At 44.6% G+C, this 20212-nt stretch overlaps 1 protein-coding gene across 3 annotated transcripts in view; it reads left to right on the forward strand.

Annotated features, from left to right (window-relative positions):
- Nucleotides 1-20212, forward strand: part of SCARA5 (scavenger receptor class A member 5) — a 121572-nt gene that overhangs the window by 93458 nt on the left and 7902 nt on the right. For all 3 annotated transcript variants that reach the window (XM_055000689.1, XM_055000706.1, XM_055000698.1), the window contains one exon: nucleotides 8488-8544. In XM_055000689.1, coding sequence (XP_054856664.1) covers nucleotides 8488-8544 — 57 coding nt within the window. The remainder of the gene's footprint in view (nucleotides 1-8487; nucleotides 8545-20212) is intronic.

Raw genomic sequence — 20212 nt, forward strand, 5'->3', positions numbered from 1 at the left:
CTGGCCACCCAGCCTCCTGCTGCTGTGCAGTACTGCCCAGGAATGGCCAGGTACCTGAGCGACCTTCTGCAGCTGCGCAACTCTGCCGGCGGAAGTGGCCAGCAGCCTGGATGCCTGGAAGTGGGTTGCCATGATGATGTCACGTCTGGTAGTGATATTTGTCAAAAAAAAGGTTAGTCCACCCCTCCCTTTCCCAGACCCCATCTGGCAACCCTACAAGCCAAGAGCAAAGGGTTTACTTTACTTGGGCCCAGAGATCCAGGCGGGTTTGACCCAGTATACAATCCCCTTTACCATGAGGAAAAAAATGAAGATAAATTGTAGATATCTGTCGTCCAGATCTTGTGAGATTTTTGGAGTAGGGTTGCCAGATCGGGCCTGGACTAATACCAGACTCCCCGGGGGGGGGGGGGGGCCTTAGCAAGCCTTGGCACACTCTTTCATACTTGGTGTACTATGATCTTTTCAGAAAGAACACAGGGACAAATTAGATGTGATGGTGTCCTTGTGGTGGCCACAGGGATGTCACTGTCATTTAAAACTGATTTTAAAATGTCACAATGGCCTGATCCTAATTGGGCCTACAGCACAATGTTCTTGTCTCCTCCTCCCATGTTTTTTCGAGTGCTGTAACTGCTGCGGAGGTGGAAGGCTTGCATAAGGGGCATAAGAGTGCCTCATCCTGTCACACTTTAGGCCTGGTCAGGATTAGACCCTTGCGGCATTTTTAAATCATTCTAAAATGGCAGTGGCATCCCCTTGGTAGCCACAAGGATGTGTCACTTCTAGTTTGTCCCACAATCTAAGCACGTTGACATGCTGTCTGGATGGCAAGTTTTGCATTTTTGGAAATCCCACCCATATTGGTACCATTTTTATTTCATCAGCCCCTCCCAGCTGCCATTTTCCCCACCATGCAACCAGAGGATTTTCTGAGGGCTATTTATAGCAATCACGATCAGTGATTGCTATAGCTCTATAACAATTACTTTTTAAAAAAGTGCCCTCTGGTGGCATGGCAGGGAAACAGCAGAAACCCCAGCGTGGATTCTCTGTTGCTAATAAGATTGCCTCTGCAGCAGTAATAAATGCAGAACGGAGAATTGTTTGTTGTATGGAAGCAGCCTTTATTAATCTGTATGAGAGAGAAGAGGCTGGAGGCAGGGATGGGGAGAGCTCAAGGACTGACAGCTTGGAGCAGCAACGGGGAAGTAAGAAGTGAGAGAGGTGTAAGGATCTTCGCCTTCCTCTTCCCATGTTATGCACTTCACTGCTCCTCATTCTGAATGCTGTTTTGAAAAATACAAAGAGATTCCAAGGAGCTGTCCATTCTGCTCTGGGCAAATCTTTCAAACTTCTGCTGTCTTTCTACTGATGGCTCTTGCATCCTCTTTACTCCCACATACAGCAGGCACAAGATGTTCCTGTTTGGTTCCTGACTTATACCTCTTGTTTTCCTTCCCAATCAGTCCTATTTTTAAGACTCGGAGAGAGTAGAACTTTCTCTGAATGCCTCCTGGCACTCTGTGTCAGTGTTACAGCACATGTCGGTATAAGGCATCTTCAACGGTTCGTCTGCCTATGAGTGCGTGGAAGGGGAAAGGAGTGAATGGGCATATGCTGAATACATTTGCAGGAGAAAAAGAGCAGATTCCCTTCACTGAAGTTAGCAACCCACTAAACACAGCACAGGGCAAACCCAAATGCTGAAACACACAAAGCAGATTTGGAAATTGTGCTTTGTATTTTGTCGTTCTGCTTAGCTAAGTTTGAAGTCTCCCTCCAGTGCAAGGAGTCTGCTTCTAGCATAAGTGGTCCTTCCTGTTAGAGTAAGTTTCCTTGGACTGACTTCAAACTTGGCAAGACAGAATGGTAGGATCTTCCAGTCCAGGGGGAGAGGCAGAATGGGGGTTGGATTTGTGCAAAGTTGTTATGTTATTAAACCACCTGGAAGTAGGAGGCAAAACAGTGATTTTCATCTTTGGCAAAAAAAAATTGTATGTCCTCTTTTGTAGACAAGTGTCCCAAAAATGATATGTCAGTGTGAGAGAAGGCAGAAATATCCACAAAAACAACACAATCAATTTGATCTGTGTCTGTCCATCACTGAGAGCCATGGTGTAATGGATATTTCTGTACTGCAGTCTTGTATCTGGCTTAGCTGTAGGTCCTTCTTCCTAGAAAAAACTTGAAAACTACAGTTCTGGAAGTGGATCAGAGAACCCTCCCTAAACTACAGTTCTGGTATAAAACAAAAAATCACTGACTGATTGATTTGTAAACATTTATTGTCACAGTCAGGACACATGGATCCCCAGAGCGGGCAAATAGTGCCACTATACGGCCATTTCAGCTCACGAAGATAAAGTGGGAGGGAAAACGGAAGCAGAAACCAGCCTCACATTTCCCAGATGTTACATGTATTGCAAGTAAGATCGGGGGACCCCCATCCAGCTTGGTTTACAAGTTGAGCCCTTAGACTTCAAACTCTGCTCATTGGAGTAGGATCCATCAAAACTGCAGGGCCTCTGCAGCAGATCTTTTGAGGAGAAAGTGGTCTTTTAAATCCCTTGGCCCAGATAATTTCTTGCTTTGCAGATAAGATCCAGTGCCTTGAATTATGAGTTTTAGCTTCCTAGTGCAGCCATGAAATGGTGTGTGTGTGTGTATGTGTGGGGGGGTATTTGTAAATTTCCTGCATTGTGCAGGGGGTTGGACTAGATGACCCCAGAGGTATCTTTCAGCCCTATGATTCTATGAAGCTCACTGGATACTTCAAGGGAAATCATTATCAGTTTCAATTCCCTGCTTACAGAACAGGAATATTAGTGAATTAGCTCACATCCTGTGAGCGTCAATTAGATTATTACTGTAAAGGGTTTTGCACAGTTAGCAGTGATTAAAAAACAGTTATGGCTTTCAAAGCTTTATCCAGTGAATACTTTTTGGCATGCGCTGTGGATATTAGAAAGAAGTATATTCTGTCTGTTCCCAGTCTAATCTCTCTTCGGGGGATGGAATGGAGGATAAAGCTTTCTGAAACAAAGTGAAAGAGCCCTCCAGCCTCTAGACCCCTCTGCCAACACAAACAGAGACAAGCAACACCGAGAGGCCAAGATAAATTTCAGTTGTGGGGGGGCGTATCCAGCCCCATCTGCAACAAAGCATTCCCAGGCTCAAAGAGATGCTGGACAGAGCAAGAGGACCTGGGAGGAAAGGTTACAATACCTTCGAAGTTCATCCCCAGTTCCAAAATCATTTCCTCCAATTTTGCATATTTCTTCACCGGTGAACAAGTTTGGCATAACTAATAGTCCCTTCTGGGTAAGGGTGGTGAGAATTGCAGCCTTAATGATGCTCACTCATTGAAATCTTGGTATACACTGGCTGCTGGAAGACACTTCGACTTAGCCTTTGGTGAGCTGCACTGGGAAGACTTGGGGACTGACCACAGAGAACATAGCGGCACGTGCCCTCTCACTTGATTGGAGAGATTGGAACAGTACTTCGGAGGCAAAACACTCTCTAAAGTTTGCAGGGCCCAATCTGTTAGGCAGTTGATCTCTGAATCATGCTGGGAATTAATAACAATAACAACAACAACATTCAATTTATATTCTGCCCTTCAGGACAACTTAATGTCCACTCAGAGCAGTTTACAAAGCGTGTTATTATCCCCACAGCAATCACCCTGAGAGGTGAGTGGGGCTGAGACAGCTCCAGAGAGCTGTTGACTGACCCAGCTGGCTTCAAGTGGAGGAGTGAGGAATCAAACCTGGTTCTCCAGATTAGAGTCCTGCCGCTCTTAACCACTACACCAAATATGGAGCCTGTGCAAACACAGGAACCCTGGCTCAATGTAATCCTCCCAGTCGCCTTCTTCAGACAATCCTCCTCCTTTATACTTGCTCACTCAAAGAGAAATGGTCCTCTTTGGCCGTCACTGTGTAGGGATGGCCCCCCATGACAATGTGGCACTTGCTGAACTTGGAGCCCTGCCTGATACCCATTGTTAGCATAGCCATGCATGATGCTTGCCTAAGGGCCTCAGTGGAGTGAAGGAGTCTTTGGGTGCCTGTATTCCCTCTGGTTCAGCACCCACCAAGGAAAATGAGCAGTGTTATAGGCTTCCGGGCTAGGACCAATGTGGTGTAGTGGTTAGAGTATAGTTTAGGTTCTGGGAGACCTCGGGCTTGAATCTCCACTCTGCCATGGAAGCTTGCTAGGTGACCATAAGCCAGCAACTCCCCTTTGGCCTAACCTACTGGTATCTCACAGGGTTGTTGTGAGGATAAAAATGGAGGAGGGGAGAATGATGTTGTGAGCTGCTTTGGGTCCCCGTGAGGAGAAAAGCAGGGTAAAAATATTGAAATAAAATAAACATCAAATGGCATCAGATATTCGTACACGAAGAAGCCCTCCGGAGATGTCCCTTTTAGAGAATTTCTGGATGGTGGCCTTCCTCTCTCTTGTGAAATTAGAGGCTTCTTTTATTCCCCTTCAGACCGAAGCCCCTTTTTTTGCTGCAAATGGTTTATAAAAGACGGGCATCTCGATGCACATCCAGCGGCGGAACACTGCTTCTTCCCACACTACATGCATCCGTGGGGCGATCTCACAGGGAGTCCCCAGACCTGAGCTGTTTCCCGTCCCACTAAACTATTCAGACAAGCTGCCGGAGGATCAAAACGCTGCAATGCAGGAGGCGGGGGAGGGAGTGGGAAATGATTGGTGGGGGAGCCTAACAAGACACAAATGGTGAGGGGTGCAGTACAAGGCCAACACACACAGGCTGGGCTTGCAGCCAGCAAGAAGCAGAAGCCAGGAATTTGGGCTGGGGGGCAGAGGGGGTGTTTCAGATGGGAGGAGGGAAAGAGTTCCACAACTGTGTATGAACGGTCTCAAAGGTTGCTAAGATGTAAAGGGTTGTGGGCAAGAAGGTATTGGGTGGTGATAGTGGGAAGAAATCAAACCCGCAGAGCTGACAGTTCAGAGCCATAGAGACAGTGCAATGTAGTGGTTACAGTATTGCAGTCGGATAGCAGAGACCCTGCTTCACATCCCCAGTCATGATAATCACTGGGTGACTTTGGGCCAGTTACTCCTTCCAAAGCCTATCTCTCAGAGTCTTTCTATATGAGACGCCTCAGTGCCTGTTCATCAAGTGTAGGGAGATGCAATGTTATCCGGGAAGCGTAGTTTAAAAAGACAGAGCTGGCAGAAATTGCTCCTCAGAGGGTTTGTTAATTTCATCTTTGCCTGCCCAGGCTCTGTCAATTTCACCTCTCCAGTGTAAAATTGTGGGATTGCAAGTAACCAGAGGGCAGTGAGGAATGGAAATCAGCTGCCTTCCAGAGCCGGGCTTGGACCTGGGGAGGTTATAATGGGCTGAAGTTTTCCTTCTGGCATTTCACAGTCCCTTCACACAGCTCCAGTGTATAGCAAATCTTTGCCCTGCCACCAGCTCTGTCTTTTCAAACTACCCTCTCAGCTACCATTGTATCTCCCAACAGGTGTTCTTCATGTGTCAAATGTCTTGTGCAGAGACTTTCAGAGTTGCAGAACCACATATGCTGTCCTGAACTTCATGGTGGAAATATGACATATGAATGACCTTAAATGAATCTGCAAGGGCCCGTTCACATAAGCAAAGGTGAATAGGGCTAGGGCTGATTCACACACGCCACTGTATTGCTCTTAAATAAAGTGATGTCCAGTGAGTGTGATGGACTGGTATGTGTAAATCATTCCTCACACTGTTGACTTTTTCAGATGCTTGGATGAACATGTGAATGACCCGCAGGCTGAAAAGTCTTGCATTCGAGATGTTGCAGGATCATAGGAAAACTCCCTTGGTTTCCTACCTGCAAGCCATCATTTGAGTCTGCAGCCTGCAATTGATGATTATTAGAGCTGTTTCGCACTTCTGTTGCTATATATAAGGTGCTGGATGTACTTTTATCCTAACTTAGTCATGTCCATTATTGAACTTCTTCATATTGCTGTCTAATGCTGGGTTTACATGTGGAGAAGTATACATTTCCTGAATAATGGAGAAGGGTTGTTGCATACGATTGAAATGATCTCTTCAAAAATTTCTTTGCATTTAGTTCCCACTGGATATGTTCCAGTTAGGTTTTGGATAATGTTTCAAAAACATCTGACTTAGATTGGCAAAGGAAAACATTAGCCAAATAAAATTCCAAAGTGTGCTGGATCTTAATGGATCATTCTCAGGCTAACCAGCTTTCTCCTTTTAATTCTGAGATCAGTGGAGGGATGTTTCAGAAATCCCCCTCTTCCGAATTTTTCTCTGGACTCAGGAGTTCTGCATTATGTGGTCTTGTTACCAACGTGAAACTGATGTATTAAGTATCCTCAATGGTTCCATTTTTAAAAAATGGCTGAATGTTATACAGAGTACTGTACTTACCTCTGCAGTTTGCCAGAGTTGTTCATTCCTTCAATTCATTTGTGTTGTACCTCTCCTCCCGCCACCCCATATTACTAAAGCACTGCACAAAATCTGGATACAATCCTTTGTGTGATCAGATCCATCTTGGTTATTTCCCCCCAACGATCAATGTACATGTGTGGGTCAGTATTGTAGACAGTGGGAAAAGATGTAAACAGGAATTGGAAGCTGCAACAAATTCTGTGTGCTTTAATTCTGGGATTAACACTGAACTGTTACTGGAATTGGTCTCCTTGCAATAGGGGGAATTAGCAGCAAGGAGGAGGCTGTGCAAGAGGGGTAACAAGTGAGATGTCCTCCAATTTTTATGGGATCCTCTCCCCAAGGAAACTGACAATACGGGTGTTCTTTGAAATAAAGAGTGGTTTTTATTTAAAGGAGAACCACCCCTACACAGGAGGCAAATAAAAGGTTTGTACAGACTAATTTCCTAGGACTCTGTGTGTTTGTACAAACCTTTTCCAGAGTTTGGAATAGATTGAGGGGTTCGGGAGATAGTTACTATCAGAGGAGTAGTCTTGGACAAATAAGGCTTTGAATGTCCTGCATCTTCGGCCAGAGAGCAAGGCTCAGAGAGATCTCTGAGAGAGCAATGTTAAGATTCAACGTAGGCACCCACCACACTGCTCGATTTGATTGGGTTCTTATAGGGTTCTTATAGGGCTGAATGTGCCCTGAGGCTGGAGAATGACTTGAGCCGTTAAGTCAAAGACCTTAATGGGTGTCTCTTGGGATGGACAAAAGGTTTGAGTATCTTGATTGGTGTTCCCGGGGCATGACAAAGGAATTAGATTGGTTTCTCTTGGTGACTTACAAAGAAACAGCTGTTAATTAAATGTTCCCAGAGCTTAGCTAACAAATTTAGAGTCTTGATCAGGAAGAACTTATCAGAGCTGATTGATGGCCCTCGATTACAGGATAGGAATTAATCAATGGGAAGAGGGGGTTTGGAATGTTCAGGGTGGTGACTCACGTGCACCTCTGTTGTCAACATAGCACATTCCACAGCATGGGGAGGCAGGAGCCAGTCATGCCCAATCACTTGGCTTTGCATACATATTCCATGCATGACTCACTCTCCCGGGTGGGATCCGGCAATGCTTTGCTCAGCTGGCTGGCTTGCTAATGAGAATTAAGGCACGTCACATTCAAGGGGCTTATGGTTTTTATATCATAAGCAGCTTATTAAAATGGTGGCGGGCAGGCTGACTACTCACAGGAAGCCCTCATATTAATTAATTAATTAAAACAATTAATTAATTAAAACAAAATTCAGGAATGAACAACAACAACAACAACAACATTTGATTTATATTCCACCCTTTGAGAAAACTTAATACCCACTCAAAGTGGTTTACAAAGTGTGTTATTATTATCCTCACAACAATCACCCTGTGAGGTGGGTGGAACTGAGAAGCTGTGACTGACCCAAGGTTACCCAACCAACTTCAAGTGGAGGAGTGGGGAATCAAACCTGGTTCTCCAGATTAGAGTCCTGACACACAATGTTAGGAACTAGTAACTTTTGTGCATTTATTCACAAGGCTACAATGAGGGGCAGCCAGGAAGGAGATGGATATATGTGGTCAATGGGAAATACAATCCACTGGGAAGGTGGTGATTTTGTGTAACAAACAATCATTTCAGTAGGCTTCATGGGAGAAGGTATAGTGGACTGTTTGGAGCTTTGCTATTTGGATTTTCTACCTAAATGATGTGGGCAACTTTGCCTAGCACTGAATGCCTAATTTTCCTGTGATTAACATGGACTCAAGCAAATACAAACAAGTATATGAGACAGAGACAGAGAAATGAAAATAAGTATTTGCTTATATCAGTTTGGCAGCAGCAAGCAGGAAATGTCTTATGACGTTCACAAACCCAAGCCCTTCTCTCCCTGGAGTGCTCTGGTTTCTGAGCCAAAAATACCAGTGGATTATCGCATGTACACATCAGCTTCATTTGTGGCAGTCAGTCTCTATCACCCCCTGATATTGCCTTTCTGTTTTCAGGTGACCGAGGCCCAAAGGGAGAGAAAGGAGAGAAAGGAGACAGAGGTGTAGAAACAGGTAAAAAAGGATAATTATTATCTTCTAATCATTATCTTTTTTCCTGACAGGGCTACTGTGGCTTTAACCATTGTATGATGCCCAGGCATTCTGCAAGCCAGGTTTTCCTAGTCATTAAGCCTCCACAGTAGGCATAACTATGCCTGTTGCATTTATTTATGTATCATTCATTTTTAAAATTTATACTCCACAATGTTCAGCCAATGGCTTCCCAAGTGGTTTCCAGTAGAAAATAGCAATGCAAACCATTTCACAATTAAATAGAAACAGTAGCCAGATTAGCAGTAAAACCAGCAAACTACAGTAAAAGCAGCACAAGGTTATGTCAGTTCAACAAGCAAGAAGAGAAGAAACAGGAAATAATCCAAAACAACCTAAAGGCTATGTAAAAAGGAAGATACCCGAAGTCTAGCTTGACATGAACCATTGTGGAACGGAAATTCCATGGTTGAGGTGCCACCACTGAAATGGCCCTATGTAACAAAATAATCTAATTTGTATTAAGCATCTGTGTAATGATTTCAAGAAATGGGTGCATGTGTCTTTAAATGTTTGGTGAGATAGGTGAAGAGTGGGGGTGAAAGAGAGAGATGAGTGAGTGATATGATTGGTTGATGACAGAGAGTGGGCGGAGTGAAGGCAGTTTTCAGTTATTCAGGGAGAGAAAAAGATTCAGTTAGGGCAAGAGAGGCGAGCTGTGTGCAGCCTGAGTGTGTTCATGTATTTGTGAGGGAAAGGCAACCTGAGTGGAAGCCTGAACTGAATGTATCTGTGAGACTATATATTCATTCTATTTGAAGCAGGCAAACTGTGTGTGCGCCTGAGAGAGAAAGAATTGAGAGTGAAAAGAAAACAGGCTAGCTGTGTGCTGTCTGAGGAGTTCTCTGTGAGGGAAATACAGAGCCTAGAGAAAGAGGCTAACTGTGTGTGAAGCTTTACAAGGGATCTGTGTGAATGAGTTTGGATGAAGCAACTAGAAGAACTAAGAACGACTTTTATGTAACCAATACGCTTCTTAAAAAAATAAACTTTTATTTTGTTTTGTTATATCCCAGAGTTATTTCCCATTCCTATCCTCAGGGCCACATAGAACCACGAAGGAGCCTGATGCTTAAAACACGTTACCAAAGGGAAAACTTAAATAAACATATTGGAATTTAATATTCCTGGTGGCAGCTAACTACCCAGAGGGTGTGAAGGGAAAGATTAAAGCAAAATCCACCCTAAAGAAAGTACAGATCATAACAATCTGTATCACTCAATTTTGTGAGAATTGTTCTTGTTGGCTGAGTGGCAGCAGAAACCGCATCAAATCTGTCCTACTACATAAAAGGTCAGCTGTATTGGCGATGACACACCTTCTATTCTTGGGCAGCTGCAGGCGGCGGGAAGGCCCAGCGTGCCTTCACTTTCCTTCCCAGCCCCGATTGGGCTGAGCCAGCAGCGGATGCGACAATGCCCAACCATGCCGCCCTGCCCTTCCCTGGCCTGGATTAGGGTGGGGTGGAGGCAGCAATGCCCAGCCTGCTCTGCCCTTTCTAGAGCCCATTGTATTTTTCCCCACAATGGGCTTTGTTGCTAGTATAAGATAAAACCCATTGATAGATTTAGTGCAATGAGATATGGTGAGTTTTGCTACTGAGCAATGGTCACATATTTGTTTTTTATTTTATTTATATCTCAATTCTCTCCCGGGGTGTGTGTGTGTGACATATGGTCTGAAACTTAGTTTTGGACACAGGAAAAGGCCTCCTAACACTCTCCTTAATCTGTGTCCCTGCATACACATATAGCATTGACAGTTCAATGGTTCTACCTCTTAAATACTACAAAGTCTATGACACAGTATAATCTTTATCAAATATGCATGCACAAGGTCCCAGCATTTTGTTTCTGTAGCATGGGATTTGTAGTATGCAGCAGCCAGACACCAATGCATGAAAGCAGAGGTCTTCCTAGGAGAAATAATCTAGAAAACCACAGCACAGTTCTAGCACTAGCCTACACTTCGTCCTTTCCCCAAGTCTGCTGGTGGTATGTGAATGGGATTCATCTCATTGTCAGTGGCAGCTGGTTACATTTGCTGAGCTGTTGGGGTAATTTGGACTGGCCTCTGGTTTTGACTGAATTGGGCTTCTGTTATTGGTGAGGTCGTTTCAGAGTGAGAGGAGCAGTTGGAGGCTATTCCAGAGTTAGCAACTGCAGGAATTAGGTGCAGATTCCATTGCTGTGCTTGGGCACAGCAATCTGTGGTGGAGTCCTTCTGAGTCCCATCAGTACACACTGAGAAGCCAGCCCATGATCAAGGTATGCTGGGACGTCATCAGGGGTGCACATCACTTCTCCGCTAGGTTTTGTTTACTTCCTGGTTGAGCCACAGAGCTATTAGCAGTACAGCTCACAGCAGTGAAATATCCACATGCTATAACATGTCTGACACATTCCAAACCCCCATATTCTGGAATATGTCCACTCCATAGTTCTAGATGAACAGAACAAGAAAAGGATTTCTTCTGGGGGTTTCGAAGCAGCTATACTTTCTGTTTTACACCATAAATCTCCCATTTCCCTAACAGACACATGGTACCAATTATCTGAGTCGATGATATCTTTGTGCAGCTGCAGAGACTTAAGGGCTTGTTTTCCTAAGCAATCATGTTTATTTCTTTTCCTTATATTTTTCCCTCTTGGTAAAGGTTGGAGGGGGTAATAGGCTCAATGAAAACAAATATGGAAGAAGAACAAAGGCCGTGGGGAGCTGTTGGATCTCATGCATTGGGGAGTGGGAATGTGTCCCCCCACCATACCACAGAGCCTTTTCAGGGGGGTGGTCAAGGCAGGATGGCCAGAGCAGATCACATGATTGCAAATCTCAAAGCATCAGACAGGTTCTTGTTTGCGTCCCAGAAACTGTGGATGATTTAGGTGACCTCTTGCTGCTGGTATATTAAATATAAATTGCATTAAGCCTCAGCGCTAAACATGCTCCCATTCAACAGAGGAATAAAGAAAAAGCAGCAATTTGTGGGCAAGCTGTTGCACCCCCTATGCCAGCCATCTATCAAGTTTCCAGCCATGTCCTTGTCTAGGGTGCTTCAGAGGGACTGAAGCACACAAGAAGCCTGATAGGGCTGCCAGGTCCCCCCGTCGGGGTGGAGGATGCCCCACTCCCAGCCTCTGCCCCCCTGCCACCACTCACCTGGCTGAGGGGGAAAGACCTGGGGAACTTCTGGGGTGACTGAAGCTAATCACTCTCATGTGGCCTAATCTACCGCACAGAGTTGTTGTGAAGCTAAAATGGAAATGAGGAGAATAATATATGCCATCCTTAGTTCCTTGGGGTGAAAATGCTTTAAACATAGAAGGATTTTTAAAATTTGATTGTCAAAAAAAGGTTGTGATGCTGACCAAATGCAGGCATGTTTATCATGTATCACATGAGCTGATATGAGGCTATAGTTGTAGCTAAGTAGCAGAGCCCAGGCCGTATGTGTAGAAGATTCCCCGTTCAATCCTAGGTGTGTCTGCTTTAAAATATCTCATGTAGGAGTGCTGGGGAAAACTCTTGACCTAAAGAGCTAGTATGGGACAGAATACTGGACTAGATGGACAAATGGCTTGATTGGTGCATATGGCACCTTGATTTCTTCTCTTTTTGTATTTAGGGTCAGAGGGCTGCTCAGAAATATTCCAAGTCAATTCTCTGAATTTTCTGCTCTCTTAAAAAAAAAAAGTAGAAGTACAAGAAGTCCTTTTACTTTCAAAACTAGAAGATCCTCAAGTATTTCACAGATGAAAACAGGGCTTGTAACACCCCAGTTCTCATAGCAAAGGTCTCTGCACAAGCTCCCCACCACTGCCAATAGGCCTGATTTAAAGAGGATGATGATGACGATGACGATGATGATGATGATGATGACTGCACTTATATACCGCTCTTCTAGACAGATTAGTGCCTCACCTAGAGCAGTGAACAAGTTAGTGTTATTATTATCCCCACAATACAGCTGGGGAACGGGGGCTGAGAGGAGTGGCTTATGCAAGGCCACCTACTGAGCTTATGGCAGTAGTGGAATTCAAACTAGAGGTGGGCACAAACAGAATAAAACCCCGAACATGATATTCATTGTTCGTTGCCATCCACGAACAGGGACTCACAAACAGCCATGAACATGGCTCTGTTCATGATCATGTTTGTGGTTGGCTGTTCGTGGGGGCCAGCAGGCTCTCCTCCAGCCATCACGCAAGTCAAGATCCCTACTGCACCACTCCGAGAAACCTGACCTGAGTAGGCAGCAGGAAAGGTACCAATAATAAATAATAGCTTGGCCCCAGAGCCTGGCAGCAGCCCTGGAATTTAAAGGGGTGATCCCTATCCCACCACACAGAAAGAAAATTCAAGCTCCAATGCACTCTCTCTATCAAAATGCCAACAGCAACTCTCTCCCTCTCCACTGTCTGCAAACTAAGCCAGAGCTGGGAGACCCCCTCCCCCCTTCTCTTTGCTTCCTTGTAACAAATTTGGAGCTCCACACTTGAAAGGAAGACCTGCCTATCAAGCTCAATTGGGTTTAGATTAGGGTTTCCAGGGCAACAGCAGGAGTTCAGACAGAGTTCAGATAATCCCTGCCTAAGTTGCCAAGGGAATTGATTGCAGGTGCCAGACTGTCTGGCTTGACGAACAGCAACAAAGAGAAATGAACGAGGCTTGCAATGACCACCTGTTAGTTTAGAATGGGGCCTCATGCACAGCTTGTTCACGAACAGCAGATTGGGCTGTTCGTGGCTTTTTTTTTTATTCGTATTGCGGTTTGTGCCCATCTCTAATTCAAACCAGTAGAGTGCTGGTTCGTAGCTGAACCACTAAACCGCTGTGCTACAGCAGCTGGCAAGGCAACAGAACTTCCCCTTGTGACCTTCTTTAGGCTCAGCTTCTAAATTAAACTGTGCTACAATCTGTTCAAAGCAGCAGCATGTGTTCACTTTGTCTGCCAGAGACCTGTGGCCCTTGCAGATATTGAGCTGGTGTGCTCTAAGCAAGCGTAGCTGCATTGCTTAGGTTGTGCCACAGTTTAAATCAAATGCTGAGCTAGTGCAAAATTGCACGGGAGAGCTATTGTGCCTCACAAGCAGTGCGTTCAAATGAGACACATTATTGAGAGTGCTGTTCTGCTAGTTGCATTCATTTCCTTTGCAACAGCTTGCTGTCCATTGATTTAAAAGCCAGGACAGTATATGTTTCTTTTGGTTAAAAGTATTTTTGAAAGACAGCTGCCCTTCAGTATATTACTATTAGTTCAAAATATACTTGAACAAGATGTGAAATGTATACTCCATCAACATGGATATGTACTCAAGATGCTTCTATTCCCCATAAAGAAATTTACCTTCTTGAGATTCCAGGGGAAAAAGCCGAATCCATTTCAAACAACTCTCGGGGCCAAACTGGATGATACATCTGCCACAAGTTACAAGTCAGATTGGGGTTGTAGACAGACTTACCTTGGGAAGCTAATATTCTTAAACGTGCTGGAGCCTGATTCAGCTTGGGAACATGGAGGGGGGGTGGCGGCTTTAGCTTTCCCTCCCATGCCATTTCAGGATCTGCATGTGAAGCTTCACAGGGGGGCAAATCCTGCAGCCATTTCAGGTGCTCATGAGCTAGATTTCGGAGTGGGGTTCTATAGGGAGCTGAGAAGGGTTTTAACATTCAATTCCTCCATGGTATTACTAATCTTCCCTGCCCTTTCCCCGAACTGTTATTCACAGTTCCAAGAAAAGAGCCATCCTTTAAGGACTCCGTTTTCTTTACCCATATAACATGATGTTTCTCCATATGTGACTGAATTTTGGAATGAAGGATTCCTTTGGCCAGGGGTGCAGCCCCTACGAAGTTAACTCCCGTTGGGTGGAAAAGAGGAAAGTGACCCTGGAATGTGTTTCCTCTCAAAGCATATGCAAAGGACGATTGGATTGATTTCCTCATATGACTAGCTTTACTTCCAATATTCCGACAAGTTTTGAAAATGACATACAACCTTACTCTGAATCCAGTGTTTTTTTTTAAAATCGCCCCTAATTAAGCACAGTTGGAGCATATGGTAATATTCTACTTAATTGCTCAAGAAGAAGAAAACCAGTTCCCCCTTCTGGCCAATGAGTGCTGTGGCATTAGGTAGACTGACAAGCAGTTGGCACTCATTAACTTCCAGCATCAGAAGTATATTTCTTTTTTCAGGGCTTTTTTTCAGCCAGAATGCAGCAGAACTCAGTTCTGGCACCTCCTTTGGCCACCCTCATGAGGCCTGGGGAGGTCATGTCAATTAAACATTTAGCAAAGTGTGCTAATTGTTCCACATGGTGCTTAGGATATAAACAAAGAAAGCCGAGGAAAAAAGGGCTGTGCTTTTCTGTTCATGCATTATATATTTATTTAAAACTTTTCTATGTCATACCACCTACCACCTGAATATAGTCCCCAAAGTGACAAACATCATGAGTTTGGGCACCTTTTTTTTTTAGGGGAAAAAGCACTGCCCCCCCCTTGTCTCCGCCACTCTAAAATGACTGTCAGTGGCCCTTCCTTGTGTCCCCTTAGACCAGCTCCCACCTGCATTTCTAGCTGGCTGTAGAGAGTACCCTCAACTCATAGCTGACTTACGGCAACCGCTGGTGGGGTTTTCATGACAAGAGACTAACAGAAGTGGTTGGACATTGCCTGACTCTGCAACACCCTGGTCTTCATTGGAGGTCTCCCATCCAATTACAAACCAAGGCTGACCTTGCTTAGCTTCTGAGATCTGACGAGATCAGGCTCATCTAGACTATCCAGGTCAGGCCACATTTCTGGCTACAGGACTAATTTTAAGGTGATTCTGTTTAGTCTCAGAGTTGAGGGCTAAGTGAGCAAGACTGAAGAATTTAGTATCTGTTGTATTTTAAAGTCCTTGAGTTGAAATTAAACTGCATTTTAATGGGATCATTTATATTTATTATCTCACTTGATTGCAACTTGCCCGGGAGGAAGAGCATGATGGGATATAAATCACAGAAATACAACTCCACACAATTCAGGTTCGAAGCAGGAAGTATATGGCTCCCAGTCGCATGAATCAACTCATAAGATGTGGCACATTTGTGCGAGATGGCTTGGACACGTGCGCTCTTGACTGTGTGTGTTTGTATGAGCACGTGCACTCAATTCGTTAATGATTCTAAAATTAGCAATCTGGCCCCCAATCTAAAATAGACTATTGTTCAACATTAAAAAAAAAATCATTGTATGACCTACATCTCTCACGGAACGCCCAACATCTGCACATGTTTTGCTTACATAACATGTCCATTCTTTATTTGGTACATGTTGAACATATTTTTAAAAATCCCCACTGCTTTTGCAAAACAGCACATCTGCAGCCTGAAATGGGATATGTAACAGCAGAACATTCTACATCTGTAGCCAAGCTAAGCTTGACGTAACTGCAAGGACTCATGGGGCTTTCGTTTTATACCGCCTAACCACAGAGCATATAGTGCCATGTAGGAAGAGTTTATTATGTCCATGCACAAAGCACAAGGGAAGAGCCTCAGGCATCTGCTAACCATTTCCACCCCCATGCCACCACTCCACTGGCCCAAGGGCTGCCCGCCTAACAAAAGCAATTTATTTTAAAGGCCAATCTATTTGCAGGTTCCTTATTTAACGGTGACTGAAAGTTTATGTTTGATAGTTAAATAATTACCACGCACCAAATACTTTCTTCCTTCTCTGCAGATCTTACAGATCTTACAGATCATTCTGCTGGGCCTGTAAGACAGAACTGTTCTGCCAGGCGTTCGGTGGTTGAAGGGGGCGGTGCCATGTCGGCCTCCCACCTTTGGGGTGGGGGTTCTCCCCACCATTGCACCCTAATGTATTTGGTTAATTTATTTTATTATTGTTTATTGTATGTTGATTTTAGAATTACTGTTTTTTGTTTTTATTGATTTTAACTGTTGTTCACCGCCCACAAGCCCTGAGGATGGGCGGTTTATAAATCGAAATAATAAAATAAAGAGATAGGGCTGCAAAGTAGGGCTGCCAATCTCTAGATGATAGCTGGACATCTCCCGAAATTACAACTGATTTCCAGGTCACAGAAATCTGCTCCCCTGGAGAAAATGGCTGCATTGGAGGTTGAATTCTATGGCATTGTACCCCACAGAGATCCCTCCCTTCCCCAAACCCTGCCCACTGCTCAAAATCTCCAGGAATTTTCCAACCTGGAGCTGGCAACCCTACTGCAAGGCCTCCTGCTATGGTGAGCAGCCTCCCACCAGCCGCCCTCTTTGCCCACCATCATTCCAAGCAGCAGTACACCCCCTCATGTCTCCACGCCCCCCCCTCAAGCCTCCAGCTGGTTGCCAAGCATGGCCTGGCAATCCTATACAGAGCACATCAGCATAATAAATGTACATACTTTTAAGATGGATTATGTGTTGTGGCTTATTTCAGGCATTTATTCCTTGATTAGTTTATTCTACTATGCCTAATCATAACGTGAGTTGTTTGTACTGCTTACAAAGTGGTTTGTACCAATTAACAAAAGCAGCAAAAGTCACTCCACTCAGAGACAAGAAAGGGATTTCTACATGTTCATAAATTGCCAAAAGAAAAAAAATGGAGGGGGAGGGATGCTGATCAGTACTACTGAGCATGCTCCAGGAGGGGTGGAATGTTGAGAGCAGGTGAGAATCAGAGCAGGACCACAAGTGACAAAAGGCACAGATTGGACACTTGTCAGCTTCCCTCAAGTTTTGATGGGAACAGCTACCCTCTGTGTCCCGGCCCTCCTGGTCTCCCACTGGTTGCTGGGACAAACACACCTGACCATGAGGTTATAGCTGTGGACCCAGAGTATGTAGGAACAACTCTTTGGAAGAGGGAAGGCCACACTTTCTCTCTATAATTCTCAAGACAAATGGGTAAGAAGTTTCAGTCAAAAGGGGAATATCAACTTCTCATCTAAAATATTTGACAGCCAGTTTATTGTAGTGGTTAGAGTGTTGGGCTATGAACTGGGACATGAGGGACAAATACCCTTTCAGCCATGAGCTTAATCCTTCATGACCTTTATCAGTGGCTCTCTCTTTCTGTCTCTGTCATCCTAATCTACCTCACAAGATTGTGGTGAGAATAAATAAGGTAGGTGCAAATAGGGTTGCCAGCACAAGACTGGTAACCAGTGGGAGACTTGCCAGGTGGTATGATTGCCAACCTCCAGGTGGTGGCTGAGCTGGAGATCTCCCAGAGTTACAACTAATCTCCAGGCCAAAGAGATCAGTTCCCCTAGAGAAAATGGGTGGTTTGGAGGGTGGACTCTATGGCTTCATATCCCATCATACCTCAAACGCCACCATCCCCAGGCTCCACCCCCCCTCCCCAAATCTCCAAGAATTTCCAAACCCAGAGCTGGCAACCCTTCACAGGCATTGGTGATGCACTGATATCACTTCCAGATATACAGGAAGTGATGTCAGCCCTTTGGGACTCCGTAGGTCACCCACCCCAATTTCTCGCCTATTTTTCTCCCGCCAATGCTCAGCTGGCTTCAGCGGGATACTGCCCTGAGCTCCTTAGGGACACAGTGAGATAAAAATCCAACCTTTCATTCTGCGTGGGAGAAGATGCAACTCTCTCCCCTCTTTCCTGCTTCTCTTGGGCACCGTTTAGTTCTGTCTCATTTGACTTACTAGGCTCTGCCCTTAAAACTGACCAGGGGACCACTCTACAGTCTTTTCCAGGACCAGCTTTGCTGCTTCTCAAACTGCCCTGGTATCGAGATCATCTGTGGTGGCCTTATCTGTTGCTTGGTGCAGTCTCAAACAGTTGGCCTCGCTTAAGCAGGGCGGGGGGTGGAGGGGAGAGTGATGTCCTTTGCTCCTGATTTTGTGTGGGAAATAACTTGGTCTCTTGCCTGGTGAATAAAATCTGCTTTGCTAAGAAGGGAAGAAATAGTTTCCAGTTTACTATGTGGAGCTTTTTTCTCTGCCCAGCAAAGCCTGAGCTAGAATGGCAGGTGTGATCCTGAGTGTATATCCAAAAATGTGACTCTTTTTTCCACAGAATAATGAGGTACTGTTGGAGGAAAGAAGGCTCTCATTTCTAACAGTATTTATTGATTTACGGTACTTATACTCTGCCTTTCAACATAATGTGGTTTACACAGAACAATTAAACAGCACTGAAACATTTTAAGCCATCCTCACAATGAAGCTTTCTTGACAGGGTTTCTTCTGCTTTCTTTGTGGATCAGGTGTCCCTCCAATCTTTATAGGCCCCACTCAGTGGCTGTTGAAGGCACTCAGGGAACAGGTGTCTTCTAGTAGTTATTGATGCCACCTCGCAAGGCTCACAGAAGAGTCGCCCTACTCATAAGAATTTTAGCAGCAGGCTGGGGTAAAATACTAGTGTGGCACATAAGTAAACATTTTAGTCCATCACAGTATCTCCATGCCTGAAAAAACATCTCCTGCTTCTGGTCCTATAACTAGAGTTGCCAACCTCCAGGTGGGATCTCCTTTTGGCAACTTGTTGCCTGCCACAACAGCCGGAGAGAGATTTTTAAATCATGTTGCTGTTGTGTGCACTGTGATGTCACTTCTGGAAAACCTGGAAGTGACATCAGGTAGCTCTAGGAATCCATGGTAACTCTATGGATGTGGTGCCACCCCATGTCTCACCACATCGTTGCCAACTCCAGGTTAGGAAATTCCAGGAGGTTTTGTGGGTGGAGCCTGGGGAGGTCAGGGTTTGGGGAGGTAAGGGGCCTCAGCTGTGTATAACAGCATAGAGTCCACCCTCTAAAGCAGCCTTTTACCCCAGGGGAACTCATCTCTTTCATCTGGAGATCAGTTGTAATTCTGGGAGATTTCCAGGCCACACCTGGAGGATGGCAACCATACCTACTTCCAAACTCCAATTGGTTGCCAGGCACAGGCCTTTTTGCAGCTTTGGAAACTCCAGATTATTCCCTATCAGAAGGGCACATTCAATGAGAGATTATATGTTCCACATAATGTTAGGTCTCCATAAAGAAGTAGACCATCAAATTAAACATAACGGAAAAGCATATTCATTCCATTGACTGACCGTATTTGGCAAAAGTCTGGACTTTTTCTGAATTTTCAAATACATTCACCTGTGTTAGAGATCATTAAGAGGGTTTTTCCAAAGGTACAATATGCAGGCCCTGCGGGACCTATCTAAGTTCAGCAGGACATGCAAGACAGAATTGTTTCATTAGGCTTTTAACCAGCCATGATATATTATGGAATCTTTGTCACCTGGCTGGGTTTTTTGGCTATTGGTTGTGTTTGTGGGACCCCTTAATTGTAGTGATATTTTTTAGTTTTAATATATATTTATTGTTTTTAATTGTTTTAATGTTATAAACCACTTTGGGGCTCGTTTGAGGGACAGGCAATATAAAAATCTAAAAGAGGCTTTTACTTTTTAGGAACTCTATTTTATCTTCACAATACTTCTGCAAGATAGGGTAGGTGTAGACGCAGTGGCCAGCGCAAATTCACCCAAGTTTCAAGGCAGCAGTGAGATTTCAACCCAGGTCTCCCCCTTCTCCCCACTTTAACCACTACACAACACTGGCATTATTAGCAAAAATAAATC

Source organism: Eublepharis macularius, chromosome 1 (genome assembly GCF_028583425.1).
Source record: "Eublepharis macularius isolate TG4126 chromosome 1, MPM_Emac_v1.0, whole genome shotgun sequence".
Classification (NCBI taxonomy): domain Eukaryota; kingdom Metazoa; phylum Chordata; class Lepidosauria; order Squamata; family Eublepharidae; genus Eublepharis; species Eublepharis macularius.